General features: G+C 37.0%; 1 protein-coding gene across 1 annotated transcript in view; it reads left to right on the top strand.

Annotated features, from left to right (window-relative positions):
• LOC131197959 (vomeronasal type-2 receptor 26-like) overlaps positions 1-15,419 on the top strand; it is a 28,667-nt gene extending 13,248 nt beyond the window's left edge. Inside the window, exons 3-6 of the mRNA XM_058182465.1 lie at positions 2,875-3,741; positions 11,296-11,365; positions 12,843-13,016; positions 14,521-15,419. Of these exons, the coding sequence (XP_058038448.1) occupies positions 2,875-3,741; positions 11,296-11,365; positions 12,843-13,016; positions 14,521-15,419 (2,010 nt within the window). The remainder of the gene's footprint in view (positions 1-2,874; positions 3,742-11,295; positions 11,366-12,842; positions 13,017-14,520) is intronic.
• Positions 15,420-20,750: the final 5,331 nt, after the last annotated feature.

Below are 20,750 nucleotides of genomic sequence, written 5' to 3'. Positions count from 1 at the left end.
CGAACCCGTAGTTAAAAAAAATGCTACTGGTTTGTCTGAACCAGTATTTCCAATGATCAGCTGTGTTGCGTGATTTATATTCTAAATTTAGAATCTAAATTGTGCAGCACAGCTGTTCCCCCCTTTCTCATTATTCTATTTGCTTTCTTAAGGCGTACATTTGGTGTGCACTGTGCATGTGTGCATACGCAGCATGCATTAGGCGCACACTGTGCATGCATGTGCATCGTGTGTTTGGCATGCACTGCACATGCGCACACACACAAGATGCATTTGGCATGCACCGTGCATGTGCAGGCAGTGAACCAGTAGCAAACCGTGGAGGATTTCACCACTGAAGCACAGGGCATGCTGTATAGTGTTCCGATGCAACTTTTTTTTGTTTGAGAGTGGATGGTTGCTGTTGAAATTCAGAATGTATGGGGTGTTGGTGGCCTTGCAATAAATGGTGGTTTCTAGGCTTTGATTATTATTATTTTTTATTGGCCAAGTGTGATTGGACACACAAGGAATTTGACGTGGTGCATATGCTCTCAGTGTACATAAAAGAAAAGATACGTTCATCAAGGTACAACATTTACAACACAATTGATGGTCAATATATCAATATAAATCATAAGGATTGCCAGCAACAAAGTTACAGTCATACAGTCATAAGTGGAAAGAGATTGGTGATGGGAATGATGAGAAGATTAATAGTAGTGCAGATTTAGTAAATAGTTTGACAGTGTTGAGGGAATTATTTGTTTAGCAGAGTGATGGCCTTCGGGAAAAAACTGTTCTTGTGTCTAGTTGTTCTGGTGTGCAGTGCTCTATAGCGTCGTTTTGAAGGTAGGAGTTGAAACAGTTTATGTCCTGGATGTGAGGGATCTGTAAATATTTTCACGGCCCTCTTATTGATTCGTGCAGTATACAGGTCCTCAATGGAAGGCAGGTTGGTAGCAATTATTTTTTCTGCAGTTCTAATTATTCTTTGAAGTCTGTGTCTTTCTTGTTGGATTGCAGAACCAAACCAGACAGTTATAGAGGTGCAAATGACAGACTCAATAATTCCTCTGTAGAACTGAATCAGTAGCTCCTTGGGCAGTTTGAGCTTCCTGAGTTGGCGCAGAAAGAACATTCTTTGTTGTCCTTTTTTGATGATGTTTTTGATGTTAGCTGTCCATTTGAGATCTTGCGATATGATAGAATCTAGAAATTTAAAGGTTTCTACTGTTGATACTGTGTTGTCTAGTATTGTGAGAGGTGGAAGTATGGAAGGGTTTCTCCTAAAGTCTACCACCATTTCTACGGTTTTGAGTGTGTTCAGTTCCAGATTGTTTTGGTTGCACCACAAGGCTAGTCGTTCGACCTCTCGTCTATATGCTGTTGACAAGCAGATCTAAAAAGAGCAATAGTTACTGTATACTGCTGTGAATGAACTAAAAGGATGCCTTTCTTAAAAGTGAAAAAAAAAACTTAATAGAATAACAGAGATGGAAGCGACCTTGGAGGTCTTCTAATCCAACCCTCTGCTCATGCAGGAAACCATATACCATTCCACATAAGTGTCTGTCCAGTTTCTTCTTAAAAACCTCCAGTGCTGGTGCACCCACAACTTCTGAAGGCAAGCTGTTCCACTGAGTAATTAACATTACACTACTTTAATTAATTAATTACTTTAATTTAGTTAATTAATGTAATTTACATTACATTAATTAACATTACACTACTAACCATTTATAAAACATTTGCTAGACCAATTTTTGAATACAGCTCGCCTGTCTGGAACCCACACCTCATTTCAGACATTAATACAATTTAGCATGTCCAGAAATATTTTACAAGAAGAGTTCTCCACTCCTCTGATTACAACAAAATACCTTATGTCACCAGACTTGAAATCCTGGGTTTAGAAAATTTAGAACTTCACCGCTTTCGACATGACCTGAGTTTAACTCATAGAATCATCTGTTACAATGTCCTTCCTGTTGAAGACTACTTCAGCTTCAATCGCAACAATACACGAGCACACAATAGATTTAAGCTTAATGTGAACCGTTCCAATCTTGATTGCAGAAAATATGACTTCAGTAACAGAGTTGTTAATGCCTGGAATGCACTACCTGACTCTGTGGTCTCTTCCCAAAATCCCCAAAGCTTCAACCAAAAACTATCTACTATTGACCTCACCCCATTCCTAAGAGATCTGTCAGGGGCATACATAAGAGTACCAACATGCCTACTGTTCCTGTCCCAATGTCCCCTTTGATTGTATCCAATTCGTATAGTTATTTTATACTTATGCTTATATATATGCTTATATATCGTATAGTTATTTCATGGTTATGCTTATATATACTGTTTGACAAATAAATAAATAAAATAAATAAATAATTGTTCCCACAAATTTCTGATCTGATCATTTGTACCCCAATTTCTTTTGATGATCCATTTGTTTGTTTTCTTGGCTCTCCATGTTATTCACAATATATGTTCTGCCTTAATCATATGATGGGAAAAAAAAATGTCTTCCATGAAATGCATATTGGACAGTTTAATAGATTGTCTGGGGCAAACTATCTAGAAGATTAGTTTTGTTGGTTCAGTTTTGCCTAAGGGGAATGCACTACTATATCGTAGATTTCCCAATGCAAAAACAAACTAGACTAAGCCTAGTAAAACGTTGGTTTTCCAGGTGAATTCCAAATCATCAAAGCTTAGAAAGAATGCGGGAACATTCTGGTCCATTAACATGCCCTGAATTCCTGTGTAAAGTATGGTTGGATTCAAACTTTGAAAATGGAATTTGAGTTTAATTTATATTCTTAGGGCACTTCAAAAAGTATGAAACTGAGTATGCATCCTCCCAACCCATTATTCCTATGTGTTTAGATCATATATAGCTATACTCCAGAGAGAAGAGGGGAAAAGGAAGCTGTTTTATACCAACAAATGTTCCCAAATATCAACTCTCAGTACAAAGGAATTCTCCAGTTGCTGCTGTATTTTAATTGGACATGGATTGGTATAATTTCTTCAAAGAATGAGAACAGTGAGAGTTTTGTACATGATGTAGTTCCCATGTTTGCCCAAAGAGGTATTTGCTTTGATTTCATTGAAGGCATTCCAGCAACAACGTATTCAAATAGCATTTTTGACTTTATGGAAGATGGAATTCAAACATACAAGGTGATTATGAGAAGCACCACTAATGTAGTAATAATCCACGGGGAAATTGATGACATGATTCTTTTCAGAACATTCCCCCTTATTTCCAGATTGCAAGGAATCGAGCTATGGACAAAAGTTAAAGTATGGGTTTTGACAGCACAAATAGATTTCATTTCATTTCCCTTCTTAAAGAATGAGGACATAGACTTCATCCATGGTGCCCTCTCTTTTGCAATTCATTCAAACAAAGTGTTGGGATTCCGGGAATTTGTACAGTCGAGAAACCCTGACTTTGAGAAAGAGGATAGCTTTGTCAAGCTCTTTTGGAAAAATGCATTTGAATGTTCATTTTCCAACTCTGTGATAAATGATGATGAAGAAGAAGAAGTCATGTGCACTGGGAAAGAGAAACTGGAGACTCTTCCAACATCTGTGTTTGAAATGGACATGACCGGCCACAGCTACAGCGTCTACAATGCAGTCCACTTGGTAGCACAGGCTTTGCATGGCATGCTGTCTTCTGCAGTTACATCCAGAACAGAAAACCACAAAGCCAAACTCTCCTTTCTGAAACAGCAATTCTGGCAGGTAAAATCCTAAGCCAAGGGTGTCAAACTCGATTTCATTGAAGGCCACATCAGGGTTATATTTAACCTTGTGGGGCCGGGGGTGGTGGTGGCCAGAGGGGGGTATGCCAGTTTGACATCACTCGTGCTGGGGCACATGTGGTGACCCGAGTGCTTTACCAGTGAAACTGGGCTCCCAAGCTCCATTTTTGGTTACGACAGCCTCTTGCAACCCTCTGCCAGTGAAAATGGAGCTCATGAGGGCTGCCTGCAGCCCTCCCTAGCTCTGTTTTCATTGGCATAGGCAACATGGACCTGTCCTTTGCTGTTTCCAGGGTCAGATCTAAGTACCCCACAGACCGGATCTAGCCTCCGGACCTTGAGTTTGACACCACCTTGAGTTTGACACCACCATCACCACCACCGTCCTAAACCAACAGAATAATCAATTAATATAAGCTAATAGTATGTCTAGTTTAATGAAAAGAAGGACTAGGGGAGACATGATAGCAGTGTTCCAATATCTCAGGGGCTGCCACAAAGAAGAGGGAGTCGGGCTGTTCTCCAAAGCACCTGAGGGTAGAACAAGAAGCAATGGGTGGAAATTGATCAAGGAAAGAAGCAACTTAGAACTAAGGATAAATTTCCTGACAGTTAGAACAATTAATAAGTGGAATGACTTGCCTGCAGAAGTTGTGAATGCTCCAACACTGGAAATTTTTAAGAAAATGTTGGATAACCATCTGTCTGAGATGGTGTAGGGTTTCCTGCCTGGGCAGGGGGTTGGACTAGAAGGCCTCCAAGGTCCCTTCCAACTCTGTTGTTATATTATATTATATTAATAGATTTGTCCATTTACCTGGTCTATAAAATTGACATATTCTAATTGCTTGCAGTTTAGTTCATGCGTAATTTTAAAAGTTTCCCCATCTCACCCCAAAATATTAGTCAATATTAACATTTCCTCAAAAACAATTCAAATCATGGTTGTTTTATTTTTTTTTTTATTTTTTTTTTCTTTTTTTTTTATTACTTTTTTTACAACAAACAAACAAAAAAAATACATTATTACACCCTTGTGCTATACATAAAAGGAAGATTTGGGTCTTCGGATATATCCTCATAATTGCCAAAATCCACGTTCTCGAGGTACAGGTACTGAAGCGTCCAATGTTCCAAGCGCAAAGTCCACAAATGGTTTCCAAGTCTTCCAGAAAATATCTTCTTTATACACACCACTTCTAATTTTAATATCACATGTCATTTTATCATTTAAAGCTAATTTCCACATTTCAGAATTCCACTCTTCTATTCTAAAAATCACATCTAGTTTCCAATATCTAGCTATTATAATTCTACCTATTATAATCATAAATCTAATCAATTCTTTTTCATATTTTGTTAATTCTATTTCCTTAATTACCAACAATAATATAGTTTCCACTCTCAATGTTATTACTTTCCCCATCATTTCAAATATCATTTTCTCCAATTGTTGCCAAAACTTTTTAACCTTATCACAATTATACCACATATGTTCATAAGTCCCCAATTCCATCTCACATCTCCAACATTTTTACTAGTTTTTTATCCATTTGTGACAATCTTACTGGAGTCAAATACCATTTCCAAACAACTTTATAATTGTGCTCTTTAATCCTTATAGATAAAGTTCTCATAATTCTACTCTTCCAATTCACATTCCAATCTGATTCTGGTATTTCAATATTAAGATCTTTTTCCCAATTTGTCCTCATCACTCTTTGTAATTTTTCATCAGAATTTATAATCTTATAAACCCTACTAACGAGTCCCTTTAGCCCAATTTCATCTTTCATAATCCGAGATACTAAATATTCAAATTCAGTTTCACATCTATTTATTGAATAATTTTCCTTTAGTTTTTTGTCCATTTTCTATCTGTATTTTTCAAACCAACTTAACCCTAATTTTTCAATAATTTCTTTATTCCTCCTTTCATTTCCCATAACTTTTATCCAATCTCTAATAATTTCTATATTTCCTCTTTAATCACTTCATTACGCTTTTATATTATTTTTAATTGGCCAAATTCCAGTTGTCTCCCCCAAAAAGATTATATCCGGAATTAAAATTTTAACAAATTTGTTCCACATTTTTACTTAATCCCTTTAACCAATAACTTCTACTTACACATTTTAAATTTGCTTTATCTAAAACCACCTTGATCCAAATTTCTATATCCCTTAACTCTAAATCTCTCCAATAATTATCTTCACCTTTAAGTATTTTTACCACTATCCGGATACCATACGCACAGTAATAATTAAATAATTTGGGGATTCCTAATCCACCTTCCTTTTGATTTTGATACCACATTTTCTTCACTAATCTGGGTCTTTTACCACCATTGCAAAATTTATCCAGTTTTTTCTGATATCCTTCAATATCTTTCTCTGTCAAATTTAGTGGTAGCATCTCGAATAAAAAGTTGAACTTGGGCAGCAACATCATCTTACACATTGCAATTCTACCAAACCAAGACAACTTTAAAATTTTATATTTATCTATCTTCTTCTCAATTTCGTTAATCACCACATCATAATTAAGTTTTTTCAATTCTTTAACCTTAAGTGAAAGCACTATACCCAAATATTTCAATGTGTTTTAATCCTTATCCCAAATTGCTCTTGCATATTCTCAGACTCATTACCATTACTATCCATCAATAATTCTGACTTTGACCAATTTACTTTCAATCCTGTCATTTCTTCAAATTCTATCAAATGCTTATATATCTTTTCAAATCTTTCTCTACATTTTTCAAAATAATTAAAGTATCATCCGCATACAAATTTATCTTATACCCTTATATCCTTCTAATTCTTCATCTTTTCTATCATTTTGTCAATATTTCCATAGCCAATAAAAATAATGTTGGGGACAGGGACATCCTTGTCTCGTACCAGCTTCTAATTTTATCTCTTCAGTTAATATTCCATTCACCTTCACTCTTGCACTGCTCTTTTGGTATAATTTTGAAATAACATGTATAAACTTATTACCAAAGCCTAAAGCCTCCACAATTACTTTAATTGTTTCCCATTGTACAGAATCAAAAGCTTTAAAAATATCCAATGATACTATACCAATTTTATCACCATTATATTCAGCTACATCTATAATATTTAATACTCTTCTAACAATATCACTCATGTATCTACCCTTCACAAAGCCTACTTGATTATAACTTATATATCTATCTATAAATCTATTTAATCTATTACTTATAATAGCAGTAAATATCTTTGCATCCTGATTAATTAAAGAAATGGGCCGATAGGACTCAATCCTTTCTAAATCTTTATCTGGTTTAGGAATTAGGGATATCACCGTTCTATTCCATGACGAAGGTACTTCCCCACCATGTAATATTCCATTAAATAATTTTTGCAATCTTGGTATTATTAATTCTTTAAATTCTTTATAAAACTCAATAGGTAATCCATCCTCACCTGGAGCTTTCCCTAATTTTAATTTTGTATTATTCCATTAATCTCATCTTGTGTTATATCTTCTTCCATCAATTCCTTATATGTTTGATCAATTTTCACCACATACTTTTCTAAATAGCTTTGCAATTTTCCCCGATTAATTGGTTTCTTTGAATATAGTTTCTGAAAAAAATTTCTAACCACTTCACATTTCTCTAATTTTTTATAACATCTTATACCTCTATCATCTATCAAAACTCCAATTTCTCTCTTCTCTCTTTTATCTTTCGCCATCTTTGCCAATAATTTAGAATTTCTATTACTAAATTCAAAAATTCCTATTTAAAATCTCAAATTTCTTTTACTAACTCTGTATCTTCTTCTATCATTTTATTTCTTAACATATTAAGCTCCTGAAGAATTTTTTTCTTTAGTAAGCAAAATTGATTTTCCAATTCTTTAATCTGATTTTTATCTCTTTCCATTTTAATTTTATAATTTTTATATTTCCTACTTGATAATTTAATACTCTCCTCTAAACACCGCTTTCATCGCATCCCAAACAATTTCAAATTTAACCTCCCGTTATCATTTAATCTCCAACTTTCCTCCAGTTTTTAAGTATCCATTTTTATCCTTTTCATTTTATACAATTTCTCGTCATATCTCCAATAGCTTCTTTTTCTCAAAATTAAAATCTAAGTCCACCATAACTTCTGCATGATCAGAATCTTTAAATTCCCACATCTACCTTATCCACATTATTCAACAAATCTTTAGAAAGAAAAATATAATCAATTCTAGAATATGTATTATATATCTTAGAAAAAAGTATATACTCTCTCAATTCCTTTAACCTCTCTCCACACATCAACCACGCCATTTCGAAGCATCCACATATTTAAAATCCCCATTTTATTTGCTCCTCCACAGCGGGTGGGATTAGTACTATCTATTTTTTCTCTGGTTTAATTAAAATCCCCAGCCACAATTACTTTCCTACACTTTCATTCTCCAAAATTTTGTTATTTTTCAAGAAATTCTCTTTGTTTTCATTCGGTAAATATAAATTAACAAGTGTCACTTTTTCCTCATTAAGATTTCCAACAATTATTACATATCTTCCATCTTCATCCAAAATTACCTTATGTTTTCAAAGTACACCCTATCTGATATCAGTGTTGCAACTCCTCTAGCTTTTGAAGATCCAAATGCTTTTTCATATATTTGCATACCTTTTATATACATTCTATTTGAATCTTCAGATTTCTGATGGGTTTCTTGTAAAAATAAAATGTCTGGCAAATCCCTTTTAATCTTAAGCTCCAATCTTCTTCTTTTAATCTGGTTCCCTGTACCCTTCACATTCCATGACATTATTTTTATAACTCCCATTTAAAATATAAATTTTTTAATCCTATCCCCGCATCTTCCTTTCTGTGCCCACCACCCGACATTAAACTACCATATTTAACATATAAACAACAATAAGAAAACAGAAAAAAAACAAAAAACAAAACAGACAATAAAGTACAAACAATCTTCTTCCCCCACATCCTCATCGATTTCGCCTCTATAAAGAGAATGGGGGAGAGGGGACATGCCAATGCCCGGGCCACTTCTTTCGGGCTGTCTATTTAAATTCATCACTCAAAAAAAAAGATAACGATGACCCGCATTCAGCTTCGTATTTTCCAAGACTCTTATCTGCTTCTTCTCTTACTGTATCCTCACGACTCTTCTTCTGTTCAACCAACACAGGTGATATTTCTTTCCTCTTTAACCCTTTGGAGTCTTGCCCTCCAATAGCCCCTTTTTCTTCTTCTGGGATTGATGTTTCCGCGTATGTTCCACCCATCTGAAGCATTTGATCTTTTATCTCCATTAAATCCTCCATCTCAATCAGTCCAAGCTCCCGTAAATATAATAATGCATCTATATCTGGGGTGATTGTACGCATCCTTCCTTTATAAAAAAATTTCAATTGTTGTGGTGGCCTCCAATTGTATTTAATTCCATTATCCCTCAAAACTTTTGTGATTGGTTTTAAAAAAAATCTCCATGCCCTTTCTTCTCTTGATATATCCGGGAAGACTTGAATAGTCTTCCCTTCGAACTTCAAAGCATCTCCCAACTCTCTCACCTTGGCCATAACTTCCAACTTATCACCAAGATTTGCGAACCTGACAAGCACGTTCCTGTTAGAACCATTTTGCCTTCTATATCCAATTCTAAAAACACTTGCCAGGTCTGCTATTGTGAGCGTAAGTTGCGTATCCAAATCATTAATCCATTTCAAAACCCGCTGTTTCAATTTATCCTCCTTTTCTTCTGAGATTCCTCTGATAACTAAATTATATTTCCTCATCTCTTCTTCCAAAAGACAGATTCTCTTATCTTGCTGCTCATTTTTATAAAATATTTTACCAATTTGCCGATCTACTTTTACTTCATGCACATGCATCTGCTCCATTTCATCTTTAATCATTATCATTTCCTCTTTTGTTTTGCAAAGTTTTCATTCATCTCTTGCTTTAAATTCTGCATTTCAGATGTCAGTTTCAATGTCAAATTATCTATACGCTCTGATAGTCCTGCTATTTTTTCCCCAATTTTATTTAAAGCTGCAGCAAGTTGCTGCGTTTCTGAAAGTTGTTGAGTCATTTTGAAAAAAACCAAAAAATTTCCCAAACTAGGATTCCAAACCAATTTTACAGAGGGTCTTAGTGAAGATCAAAGGACGACTGTCTTTTAATTGAAGCGAAGCGGCTTATTTGCACTGTTATCTCTCAAGTTCAAGGATACTCCACAAAGAAACACAAAACTTCACAGCTAACATTAATCAGCGCCATTTTTCCTCCACGTCAGCAAAGCAGAAAGGAAGACAAACCAACTTAAACGAAGCAAAATCCTTTTTTTTTTTTTTGTAATATAAACAAGCTATTAATTTGCTCTCCAGAGGAAAAAAAAATAAAGAAAAAATTAGCTCAGTAAAATCCTCTTACTACCAAACAATCCAATAAAAAATCAGTTTCTCTTCTCTTCAATTAAATTCTTCTTGGCTGAACTTCCGGAAGGCTCAAAAAAAAAAAAATCTTCTCATTATCAAATTCAGTCCTTCACTTAGCCTCAGCAATAGAAAAATTTTTTTTAACACAGAACAAGATAGTTAATTTTGGAAAAACAAAACACAGCAATTTATTCCAACTTATCTTGTCTGCCGGCTTCGGTCAACCCACGCTGTAGAAACTCCTTAATTCAAGCCGTTTCAGATGACCTACCAGTTTTAAATTCAATCTGCTGGGCTATTAACACTTTCAGTTCATGATTTATTACTCCACAAAGAAACACAAAACTTCACAGCTAACATTAATCAGCGCCATTTTTCCTCCACGACAGCAAAGCAGATAAATTCTTCTTGGCTGAACTTCCGGAAGGCTCAAAAAAAAAAAAATCTTCTCATTATCAAATTCAGTCCTTCACTTAGCCTCAGCAGTAGAATAAAAATTTTTTAACACAGAACAAGATAGTTAATTTTGAAAAAACAGAACACAGTAATTTATTCCAACTTATCCTGTCTGCCGGCTCGGTCAACCCACGCTGTAGAAACTCCTTAATTCAAGCCGTTTCAAATGACCTACCAGTTTTAAATTCAATCTGCTGGGCTGTTAACACTTTCAGTTCATGATTTATTAACTTTCGTCCATAACAGTGCATTCCAAACGGCATAAATTCTCATAAATCTTCATTAATAAGCCCTGTGAAGTGAAGGAAAGGTCCTTACCCCACCACGGTCATGGCCACGCCCCCAAATCATGGTTGTTTTAAAGTCTTAATTTTGATCTGTGTTTAGGTTGTCCCATGGCTTTTTATTATTTTGCAACTGTGCGTCTTACTGTATTTAAAAAATAATAGCTCAATTAACATGAATTAATTTATGATATGCTTTGTCAACTAGTGTTACACTGATAACCTTCTTAAAGCTTTGAAAGGATTTTTTACCTGTCTTCCTCAAAGGGAAAATTACATTATTTTTTGCACTTCATAGTATATTTATCTGTGTGTTTTTTTTTAAAAAAATATTTATTTGTTTTTCAATTTAGCTCAATCACTTTGTGAGAAGAATCTCCTTTAACAATGATGCAGGAGATACGATTTCCTTCAATCAGAACGGTGAATTAGAGGTTGGATTTGACATTGTAAATTGGATTACTTTTCCAAACCGGTCTTTCCTACGAGTCAGAGTTGGTGGGACAGATCCCATGAAATCCAAAAGAGAAATATTATCTTCTTCTGAGAAATCAATTGTGTGGCCAAGAAGGTTTAACCAGGTATGCCACAGAAGTTAAATTCAACTATGTCTGATAATTATATATAATTATATAATTATAATTATATAATATATATTATATAAGTATATAATATTATATATATATATATTATAATTATATAATATATTATATAATTATATAATATTATATATATAATTATGTATAATATAATTATATAATTATATAATTATAATTATAATCATCTATTGTAATGTCCTTCCTATTAAAGACTACTTCAGCTTCAATTGCAATAATACTAGAGCAACCAATAGATTTAAACTTAATGTCAACCGCTTTAATCTAAATTGCAGAAAATATGACTTCTGTAACAGAATCATCAGTGCTTGGAATACTTTACCTGACTCTGTGGTCTCTTCCCATAATCCTAAAAGCTTTAACCAAAAACTCTCTACTATTGACCTCACCCCATTCCTAAGAGGACCATAAGGGGCGTGCATAAGCGCACAAAAGTGACTACCGTTCCTGTCCTATTGTTTTTCTTTTCTTCTTCCTATATACATATATGCTTATACCTCCTCATATTTACTCATATATGTGTTTATATATTATATAATCTTTTTGTATGATACCTACATATATTGTTATGACAAAATAAATAAATAAATAAAATAAATAAATATTCCACTAATGAAACCATACAGTATTGATTTTACCACTATTTGCATTGGTAAAACAAAATGGTTTCTGATTCTCAATCTAGGTCATATGGTTAGCTTTAGAAAATCTTCCCAACTATCTATTGATTATCAGCTAGTGTGACATTGTCTAACCATGCAAAGTACTAAATCACTGCCTTCTTTCTTCGTTTTTCTTAAGTGTTCATTCATTAAATTTTAGTTAACATCCTACCATCATGCTTCCTCTGCACACACTCTCTCTCTATTTCTCTTTGTCTGTATCTTGCTATCTGTCTCAATCCCCGCATTCTGTTTCTCTAATTAACAGCAAATATTCTCTAATTAACATCAGAGGTGGTATTCAGCCGGTTTGGACTGGTTTGGGCAAACCAGTAACGGCTACTGTGGGGGTGGGCCCACCCCATCCCCCTGCCCCGGCGTAATGCCATCCTATTTAGCCAGGTGTTCGAGGCCAGGCATATATGTGGAAGGTGCGCAAGCAAGCAATGCACATGCGCATGTGCAGAAGGATGGGCGCATTCACGTAAGGTGCACGTGTGGCGAACTGGTGGTAAGAATATTTGAAACCCACCACAGTTGAACAGCAAATATTAGACCATACCATGACCATAGGAAAGTAATAGGAGGTAATTTAATAAATATCTAGTCTGGTCCATTCAGAAGCCTTTTCTGACAATTACAAATGCTCTCTTCTTCATTATGGACAGTCCCAGCCACTTTCTCGCTGTAACAGCAAATGTCAATCAGGATATAGTAAAAGCAAATTAGAAGGGAAGCCATTTTGCTGTTATGATTGTCTTCGTTGTCCAGAAGGGAAGATTGCCAACCAGGAAGGTAAGAGTTATATATATAGAAGGCTAATATTGTTGTGCCTCGCCCACCCTCCTCTCCTCAGCCGGGCCCCTCCCATCTCCTGCTATCTGAGCCAGAGTCTGATAATGAAGAGGAACGGCCTGGCATGCCTCCAGCCCCCAGCCCTGGCACCATTCCTGGACAGAATGAGCAAACAAACCTCCCTCCTACAGGGTGTGAGCACAAAGCCAGCCACATGCTAGAATTGCCGGCAGCAGATCAGGAGGACGGAAAGTCACAGTAGACGGATCCCCGCTTCCAGAGAATGGAGAGGCGATGTCAGCAAAAGGAAGGGAGGGGCAGGCCTGGATAAATGCTGAGTCATGGAGCCACACCCCATGGCCTATATAAAGGATCTGCTTTTTGGCATTCCTTGAGTCAAGCAAAGTCTCATCTGGTTTGCTGAGGTCACACCTTGGATTCTTGCCTGCCCTGATAACTCTGACAGGAATTTGGCAAAGCTGCAGAGGCTTCGTGGCCACGCTTGATACAGACTTCCCAGACCTGGCCGTCAGAGGAGGAGTGGGACACGACAAATATATTGCTTGAAGTTTGGAGATAGTCCATCACTTAAAAAACAAATTACTCCTTTTGCTTATGAACTGTATAACACATAACACTAGTGTTAATAATTCATTTTAGAAAAAAAGTGTTTTCCAGATGAATTTTGATTTCACCTCTCTGCCTTTTGCAGTTTCTTGAACGACATCTACTAGCATCATAAGCAAGGGTTTGCATGCAAATGTTGCCCTCTCAACTGTTTTTTTTAAAATACAGAATGATTGGGAGTAATTTCAGCTTTTTGAATATGTAAATGGAATAAACAGTCTCACAATATCATTCTTGAAAGTTGGAGTTAAGACCTGCCACTCAGTTCCAAACTGACTCAAGAATAGTCTTGTATTTTCCTATTCTCTGGCTAAGTTCTATGTGATAGCAATATAAGTCAAATGTAAATGGCCTGAAGGTGCAATGACAAAGTTGGAAAAGTTAAAATTTGTAATAAACAATTGATTACCGTTTAGAAATTAAAATATATAATCCTGTTAAATATTTCACTTGTGTTTTAAAAATTGTGCACTCTCTCTAGAAGCACCAGCTGCCATGAAATGGAATTAGGAATATCAATGACTAATAAAGCACAAATTCATAAATAGACAGAACACATGTCAACCAGAATGATTACACCGGAATAATTAAAATCAATGTTTATCTACAATCTATACTAGGTCCATATGTTAAATGACAAGTTATTATTTTTTCTTTTTGTTTTCATGAATAAACTTAACCTCCCCCCATTGGCTTCCCAAAATACTTGAATGGCAAATCTCCTCCTAGTCATTTCTGACTGCAGAAACTGCAGAATAGATCTTTAGGAAAATTGCACAACTTTGTCTTTCAGATTTTAAGTTAGCTGCTAAATCACAGGCCTTTCATTGCTCATTTTAATGCAACTCCAATACTTCTAATCTTATTTTGTTTGCAGACATGAACGATTGTTTGGAATGTCAACCAGATCAGTATCCAAATCAGAATCAGGACTTATGTCTCTTCAAAAGTGTAACCTTCTTGATGTATGAAGAAACTTTGGGAACGGTTTTGACCAGTTTTGTTCTCTTCTTTTCTTCAATCACAGCTGTAGTACTTTGGATATTTATTAAGCATCAAAACACTCCCATAGTCAAAGCCAACAACCAAACCCTCACCTATATTCTCCTTGTTGCTCTCATGTTGTCTTTCCTTTGTTCTTTACTATTCATTGGCCAGCCTTCCAAAGTGATGTGTGTCCTTCGTCAAACTACTTTTGCCATTATATTCTCAGTGGCCATTTCTTGTGTTTTGGCCAAAACCATCATCGTGGTTATAGCTTTCCTATCTACCAAGCCAGGCTCCAAGATGACCAAATGGGTGGGGAAAAAGCTAGGCTTCTTCATAGTATCTTGCTGCTCCTTTATGGAGGGTATTATATGTGCTACATGGCTTTCAATCTCTCCCCCATTCCCAGATGTTGACACGAGATCCATGGCAAAAGAAATAGTTCTGGAATGTAATGAAGGATCCACCTACATGTTCTACTGTGTCTTGGGATATATGGGCTTCCTTGCCTTTGTTAGCTTTACAGTGGCTTTCCTGGCAAGGAAATTGCCTGATGCTTTCAATGAAGCCAAGTTTATCACCTTCAGTATGTTGGCCTTCTGTAGTGTCTGGTTGTCCTTTATTCCAACATACTTGAGCACCAAGGGAAAATATATAGTTGCTGTGGAGATCTTCTCAATTATAACTTCCAGTGCTGGTTTATTGATTTGTATCTTTTTCCCTAAATGCTACATTCTTATGTTAAGGCCTGATCTTAACAAGAAAGAGCAGCTAAGAGTAAAAAAATAATGCAATAATATAATATTGGATAGTCTTTCATTTTTTAAAAAAGAATCTACAATCCTATATTTGTGTATTGCTGTAAGCATTGTTGAACTTTTTGGAGTATATTCCTCGGTATTTGTGAATAAGAATGTTAGAACTATTTTTTTTTAAAGTTTTATTAACATTCATATCCAATAACATATTTAATGTACCATCATATACAATTAATTGGACCTGCCCGGTCACCACCCCCTTCCTTTAACTCTCTTCCCTTCTCTACCTTCTTCTACTTTCCACGACCATCCTCCCCTTCTCTTATCTACTTCCTCTCCTCCTTCCTCCCTACTCCTTTCTTCTCCCTCTTCTATCCCTCTTCCTTCCTTTCCTCTTCCTCCTCTTCTCTTTCCTACCTCCTTCTCTCTTCTACTTCCTTCCTTCCCATCATTCTGAAATGGTAGCCAGGCAGCTCTGATCTTACATTGATTATACATCTTCAATCAGCTCTGTACACTAACCATCAATCCATTTTCCACCTCAATAAATGTTAGAACTATTTATTGCCTAGCTTGTAAACAAAATGTCAAAAATGGAATTAAATAGAATGCCTTGAAGATTTGAACAGCAACACAATTTCAAACATTCCTTGTAACTTGCAATTCTGGAAAGGACACTGCTGGAGTGTGGAATTTCCATGGTTTTCATACACGCTTCCAAGCTCTGTACAAATTATTTTCCATTTCCATACCTGCTTTAAAAACCCCAGAAAATCAGAATCTAGGATACATATTGAATGTAGTTGGTTGATAATATTTTATCCAGTGGTGGAATTCAAATAATTTAACAACTGGTTCTTCGCCTTAAAGATCAGTTGGGTAGGCATGGCTGGGTGGGCATGTGACTGGATGAGCATGGCCAACTCAATGTCACTCACCACGCCTGGTCCCATCTCCTGACCACACACCTCAAAGTCCTCAACAAGATACAATCTCTATTTATTTACAACTAATGAACATCACTTAATGGTGGCAAGGAAAATCTCAAAATGGAGCAAAACTCACTTAAATCTTGCTTAGAAATGGAAGCTTTGGCTCAGTTGTGGCCATAAGTCAAGGACTACCGCAATGAGAAGTAGGATAAGAAGCCTACTTTGCTCACCCCTTTGGGGTGACTTTCAAGAAACATTTCAAGAGGAAAGGCACAGGTGGTGGTAGTGTCACCGAAGCGGGTCTGCTTCTCTCCTCAGTTGGTGGGGCAGCCGTACTCAGCTGAGGGCTGCCAGAGGGGAGGTGGGGAATCTAAATGAAGGCAGTCCTCCTGCGAAGAAGACCCTTCGGTTGTTTCTCATGTGAGGAAACAGATGCTACCCAGCTGCCTTGGGAGTGGAAGGGGGAATTTTATTTTTTTAAATTTAATTTAATTAATTTTTAAATTTAATTTATTTACATTTATACCCCGCCCTTCTCCGAAGACTCAGGGCGGCTTACACTATGTTAAGCAATAGTCTTCATCCTATTTGTATATTATATACAAAGTCAACTTTTTGCCCCCAACAATCTGGGTCCTCATTTTACCTACCTTATAAAGGATGGAAGGCTGAGTCAACCTTGGCCCTGGTGGGACTTGAACCTGCAATAATTGCAGGCAGCTGTTGTTAATAACAGACTGTTTAGCAGTCTGCACCACTCAAGGAATAAAGACGCCACCTGGAAGGTCGAAGGTTCACTCGCTTGCTTTGCTCTCCCGCGTCTGCTTTTGAAAGTTTCACTGCCTTTTCTCTTCCTGCCTCCCCTTGTCCCAGAAGTACTCCCCTCTCTGCTAGTAGCTGCCTCCTTCTCCCTTTCCCTCCTCACTGCCGGGCAATCCATGTGAAGCAGGATTGTGGCCACACTTTTTAAAAATGATTTTTAATGAAACCTACAGTGCAGCGACCAAGATCCAATCCTGAGCCAATCCTCCCCCATCTCTCCCTTCCCCACCCAGTGCATCTGCTTCACCTCGCTAAATTGGATCTAGAGCCTGGGGGAGGATGAGAAATTTAAAAGGTGGGAGGAGGGAAGGACAGAAAGGCAGCAGAGCGAGGTTCATGAAGTAAACTCAAGTGTCTTAGCTTGGACCAGCAAAAGGTGGCGGGCCGACCCAGCGAAGGGTGAGACCACAGTGGAATCATGCAGGATCAAGTGGGGTGGTGGTGGGGAGGTGTCCCTTTAGAAAGGTGGGTGCACCGATTTTTTGTAGGATCTTAGGATCTTAGCAGTTTTAGCAAGCGGCATCGCTTGCCCCCCTTGCCCTGAAATGAAGTTTTCTTTGAAGCCTGGATGGCCGAGCACTACTCCATTTCTCTGGTTGTCCTTTGTATTCCCTGCTGCCACCACCACCCACTACCTTTTGCTGGTCCAAGCTAAGAAACTTGAGTTTTTGTTTTTTTAAAAATTTGCATTTATATCCCGCCCTTTTCCGAAGACTCAGGGCGGCTTACACTATGCCAAGCAATAGTCTTCATCCATTTGTATATTATATACAAAGTCAACTTATTGCCCCCGACAATCTGGGTCCTCGTTTTACCTACCTTATAAAGGATGGAAGGCTGAGTCAACCTTGGGCCTGGTGGGACTTGAACCTGCAATAATTGCAAGCAGCTGCTGTTAATAACAGACTGTCTTTCCAGTCTGAGCCACCAGAGGCCCCAGAGTTTACTTCATGAACCTCAGTCTGCTGCCTTTCTGTCCTTCCCCCTCCCACCCGTTAAATTTCTCAACCTCCCCCAGGCTCTAGACCCAATTTAGTAAGGCAAAGCAGACATACTGGGTGGGGAGGGGAGAGCTGTTGTTTTTGGCTCGGGATTGGATCTTAGCTGCTGCATTGGAGGTTTCGTTAAAAGTCCTTTTTAAAAAGAGTGGCCACCCCCTTCTTTACATGGGATCGCCTGGCAGCAAGGAGGGGGAGGGATGAAATCTACTTACCTTCGTTACCATTTTGGAAGTGCACGCAACACTGAAAAGGAAAACAAAAGGCTGAATGGTGCAGGCATAGGGAAAGGAAGCAAGCAAGCCTCCCTGTTCCTGCTCCCTTCCTCTTAGGTAACATCACCACAAAGCAGCTCTAGTAAGCTCAGGTGAGCAGCCAGGTTGCACGACAAGCCGCCCGGCGAAGAGAGAATAGGAAGTAGGGGCAAGGCTTCAGCCAGTTTGCTGAACTGAGCAGTTACCAACTGGTTCTACCAAACTGGTATGAACTGGCTGAATTCCACTACTGATTTTATCCCAATTTGAAATAACGAATCATTAAACTTTGATTAATGAATAATACAGCTCTGCCTTTCCGTTACTTCATGAACAACCAGTTCATAAATAGAAAGCAAATACATATTGTCAAAGATGGTAAATTTGAAGCTTAGGTCTTTCTAGTGTCTGTCAATCTGTCTGTCTCCACCATTTTCAGTAAATTGGATTTTTGATAAAATGGTAAGTTGCATACTTTTTGTTATATAAATCAAGGTCAGATTGTTATCTTCAGGCCATTGAAAAAACTGACAAGATAATTGTTATTCATTCAAGTGGGTTGAGAAAGGGACAAACCTACATCATAGGTATTATTTTCACCACGATACTCTTTCAAACTAGTGAGGTTTCTAGCTAACCCTTTAAAATATTGCTTAAATTGTCTAGGAAATATAAAATAAACATTTGTATTGAATTAATGCTAAGTAAAGAGGAAGAAACTGGAAGTGGAAGAAAGCAAATAGGATGAACAGCAGGAAGGTGAGAATTACAGAATAACAGATAACTGGAAGGGGCCTTGGAGATCTTCTAGTCCAACCCCCTGCTCAAGCAGGAGATACTATACCATTTCAGACAAGTGGCTGTCTAGTCTCTTCTTAAAAAACCCAATGTTGAAGCACCCACAACTTCTGAAGGCAAGCCACTAGTTAATTGATCTCAATGTTAGGAAGGTTCTCATTAATTCCAGAAGCATGGAGAAATATTAACATCTAACAAAATGAAATTCAACAGTGAAAAAAGTAAGGTTCTACACTTAGGCAAAAAAACAAACAAACCCCAAAATGCACAGGTACCATATATGTGGTACCTTGCTCAATAGCCTTGCCCACTGTGAGAGGGATCTTGGAGTCCTAGTGGACAACCATTTAGATATGAGCCAGCAGTGTGCAGCAGCTGCCAAAAAAGCCAACACAAATCTGGGCTGCAGAGGGATAGAATCAAGATCACGTGAAGTGTTAATACCACTTTATAATGCCTTGGTAAGGCCACACTTGGAATATTGCATTCAGTTTTGGTCGCCACGATATAAAAAGGATGTTGAGACTCTAGAAAGAATGCAGAGAAGAGCAACGAAGATAATTAGGGGACTGAAGGCTAAAACATATGAAGAACGGTTGCAGGAACTGGGTATGTCTAGTTTAATAAAAAGAAGGATTAGGGGAGACATGATAGCAGTGTTCCAATATCTCAGGGGTTGCCACAAGGAAGAGGGAGTCAAACTATTCTCCAAAGCACCTGAGGATAGAACAAGAAGCAATGAGTGGAAACTAATCAAGGAGAGATGCAACTTAGAACTAAGGAGAAATTTCCAGACAGAACAATTAATCAGTGGAACAACTTGCCTGCAGAAGTTGTAAATGCCCCAACACTGGAAATTTTTAAGAAGATGTTGGATAACCATCTGTCTGAGATGCTGTAGGGTTTCCTGCATGGGCAAGGGGTTGGACTGGAGGGCCTCCAGGGTCCCTTCCAACTCTGTTGTTATTATTGTTGTTGTTATTATTATTATACAGAGAACTGTCCTGTGTAAATTAGAGAAATTGATACTAAATAAATGTCAATGTTTTATATTTCTTTCAGTTCTGTTTTCTTTCTTATTATCTAGAAATTTTGATTACAAATTTATAATATCTAATTTATTATATTATACTAATTTAATTATACTTCAATGTCCTCTTTCAATTCCAAGAATATAATTGAACCCATTCAAACAGGAACAATTATAGCTTAATGCCTTGGTAAACAAAAGCAAAACACAAGGATTTTTGAGGGGATTGAATGTCCAATGAGCTTTCCTATTTATTTATTTATTTATTTATTTTATTTATTTGATTTCTATACCGCCCTTCTCCCGAAGGACTCAGGGCGGTGTACAGGCAAGAATAAAACAGACGGTACAATAGACAAATTTAAAATGCAGTTAAAAAACTTATTTTAAAATTGGCCTGAGAAGTAAAATATATAATAAGCTAAAAAACCCCATTTAAAATTAATTTCTAAGAATTTAAAAATTTGTTAAAATCAATTTAAGCCAGCCCCGCGCGAATAAAAAGATGTGTCTTCAGTTCGCGACGGA

Source organism: Ahaetulla prasina, chromosome 4 (assembly GCF_028640845.1).
Source record: "Ahaetulla prasina isolate Xishuangbanna chromosome 4, ASM2864084v1, whole genome shotgun sequence".
In the NCBI taxonomy this organism is placed as follows: domain Eukaryota; kingdom Metazoa; phylum Chordata; class Lepidosauria; order Squamata; family Colubridae; genus Ahaetulla; species Ahaetulla prasina.
This window is presented reverse-complemented; position numbering and strand designations above follow the sequence as displayed.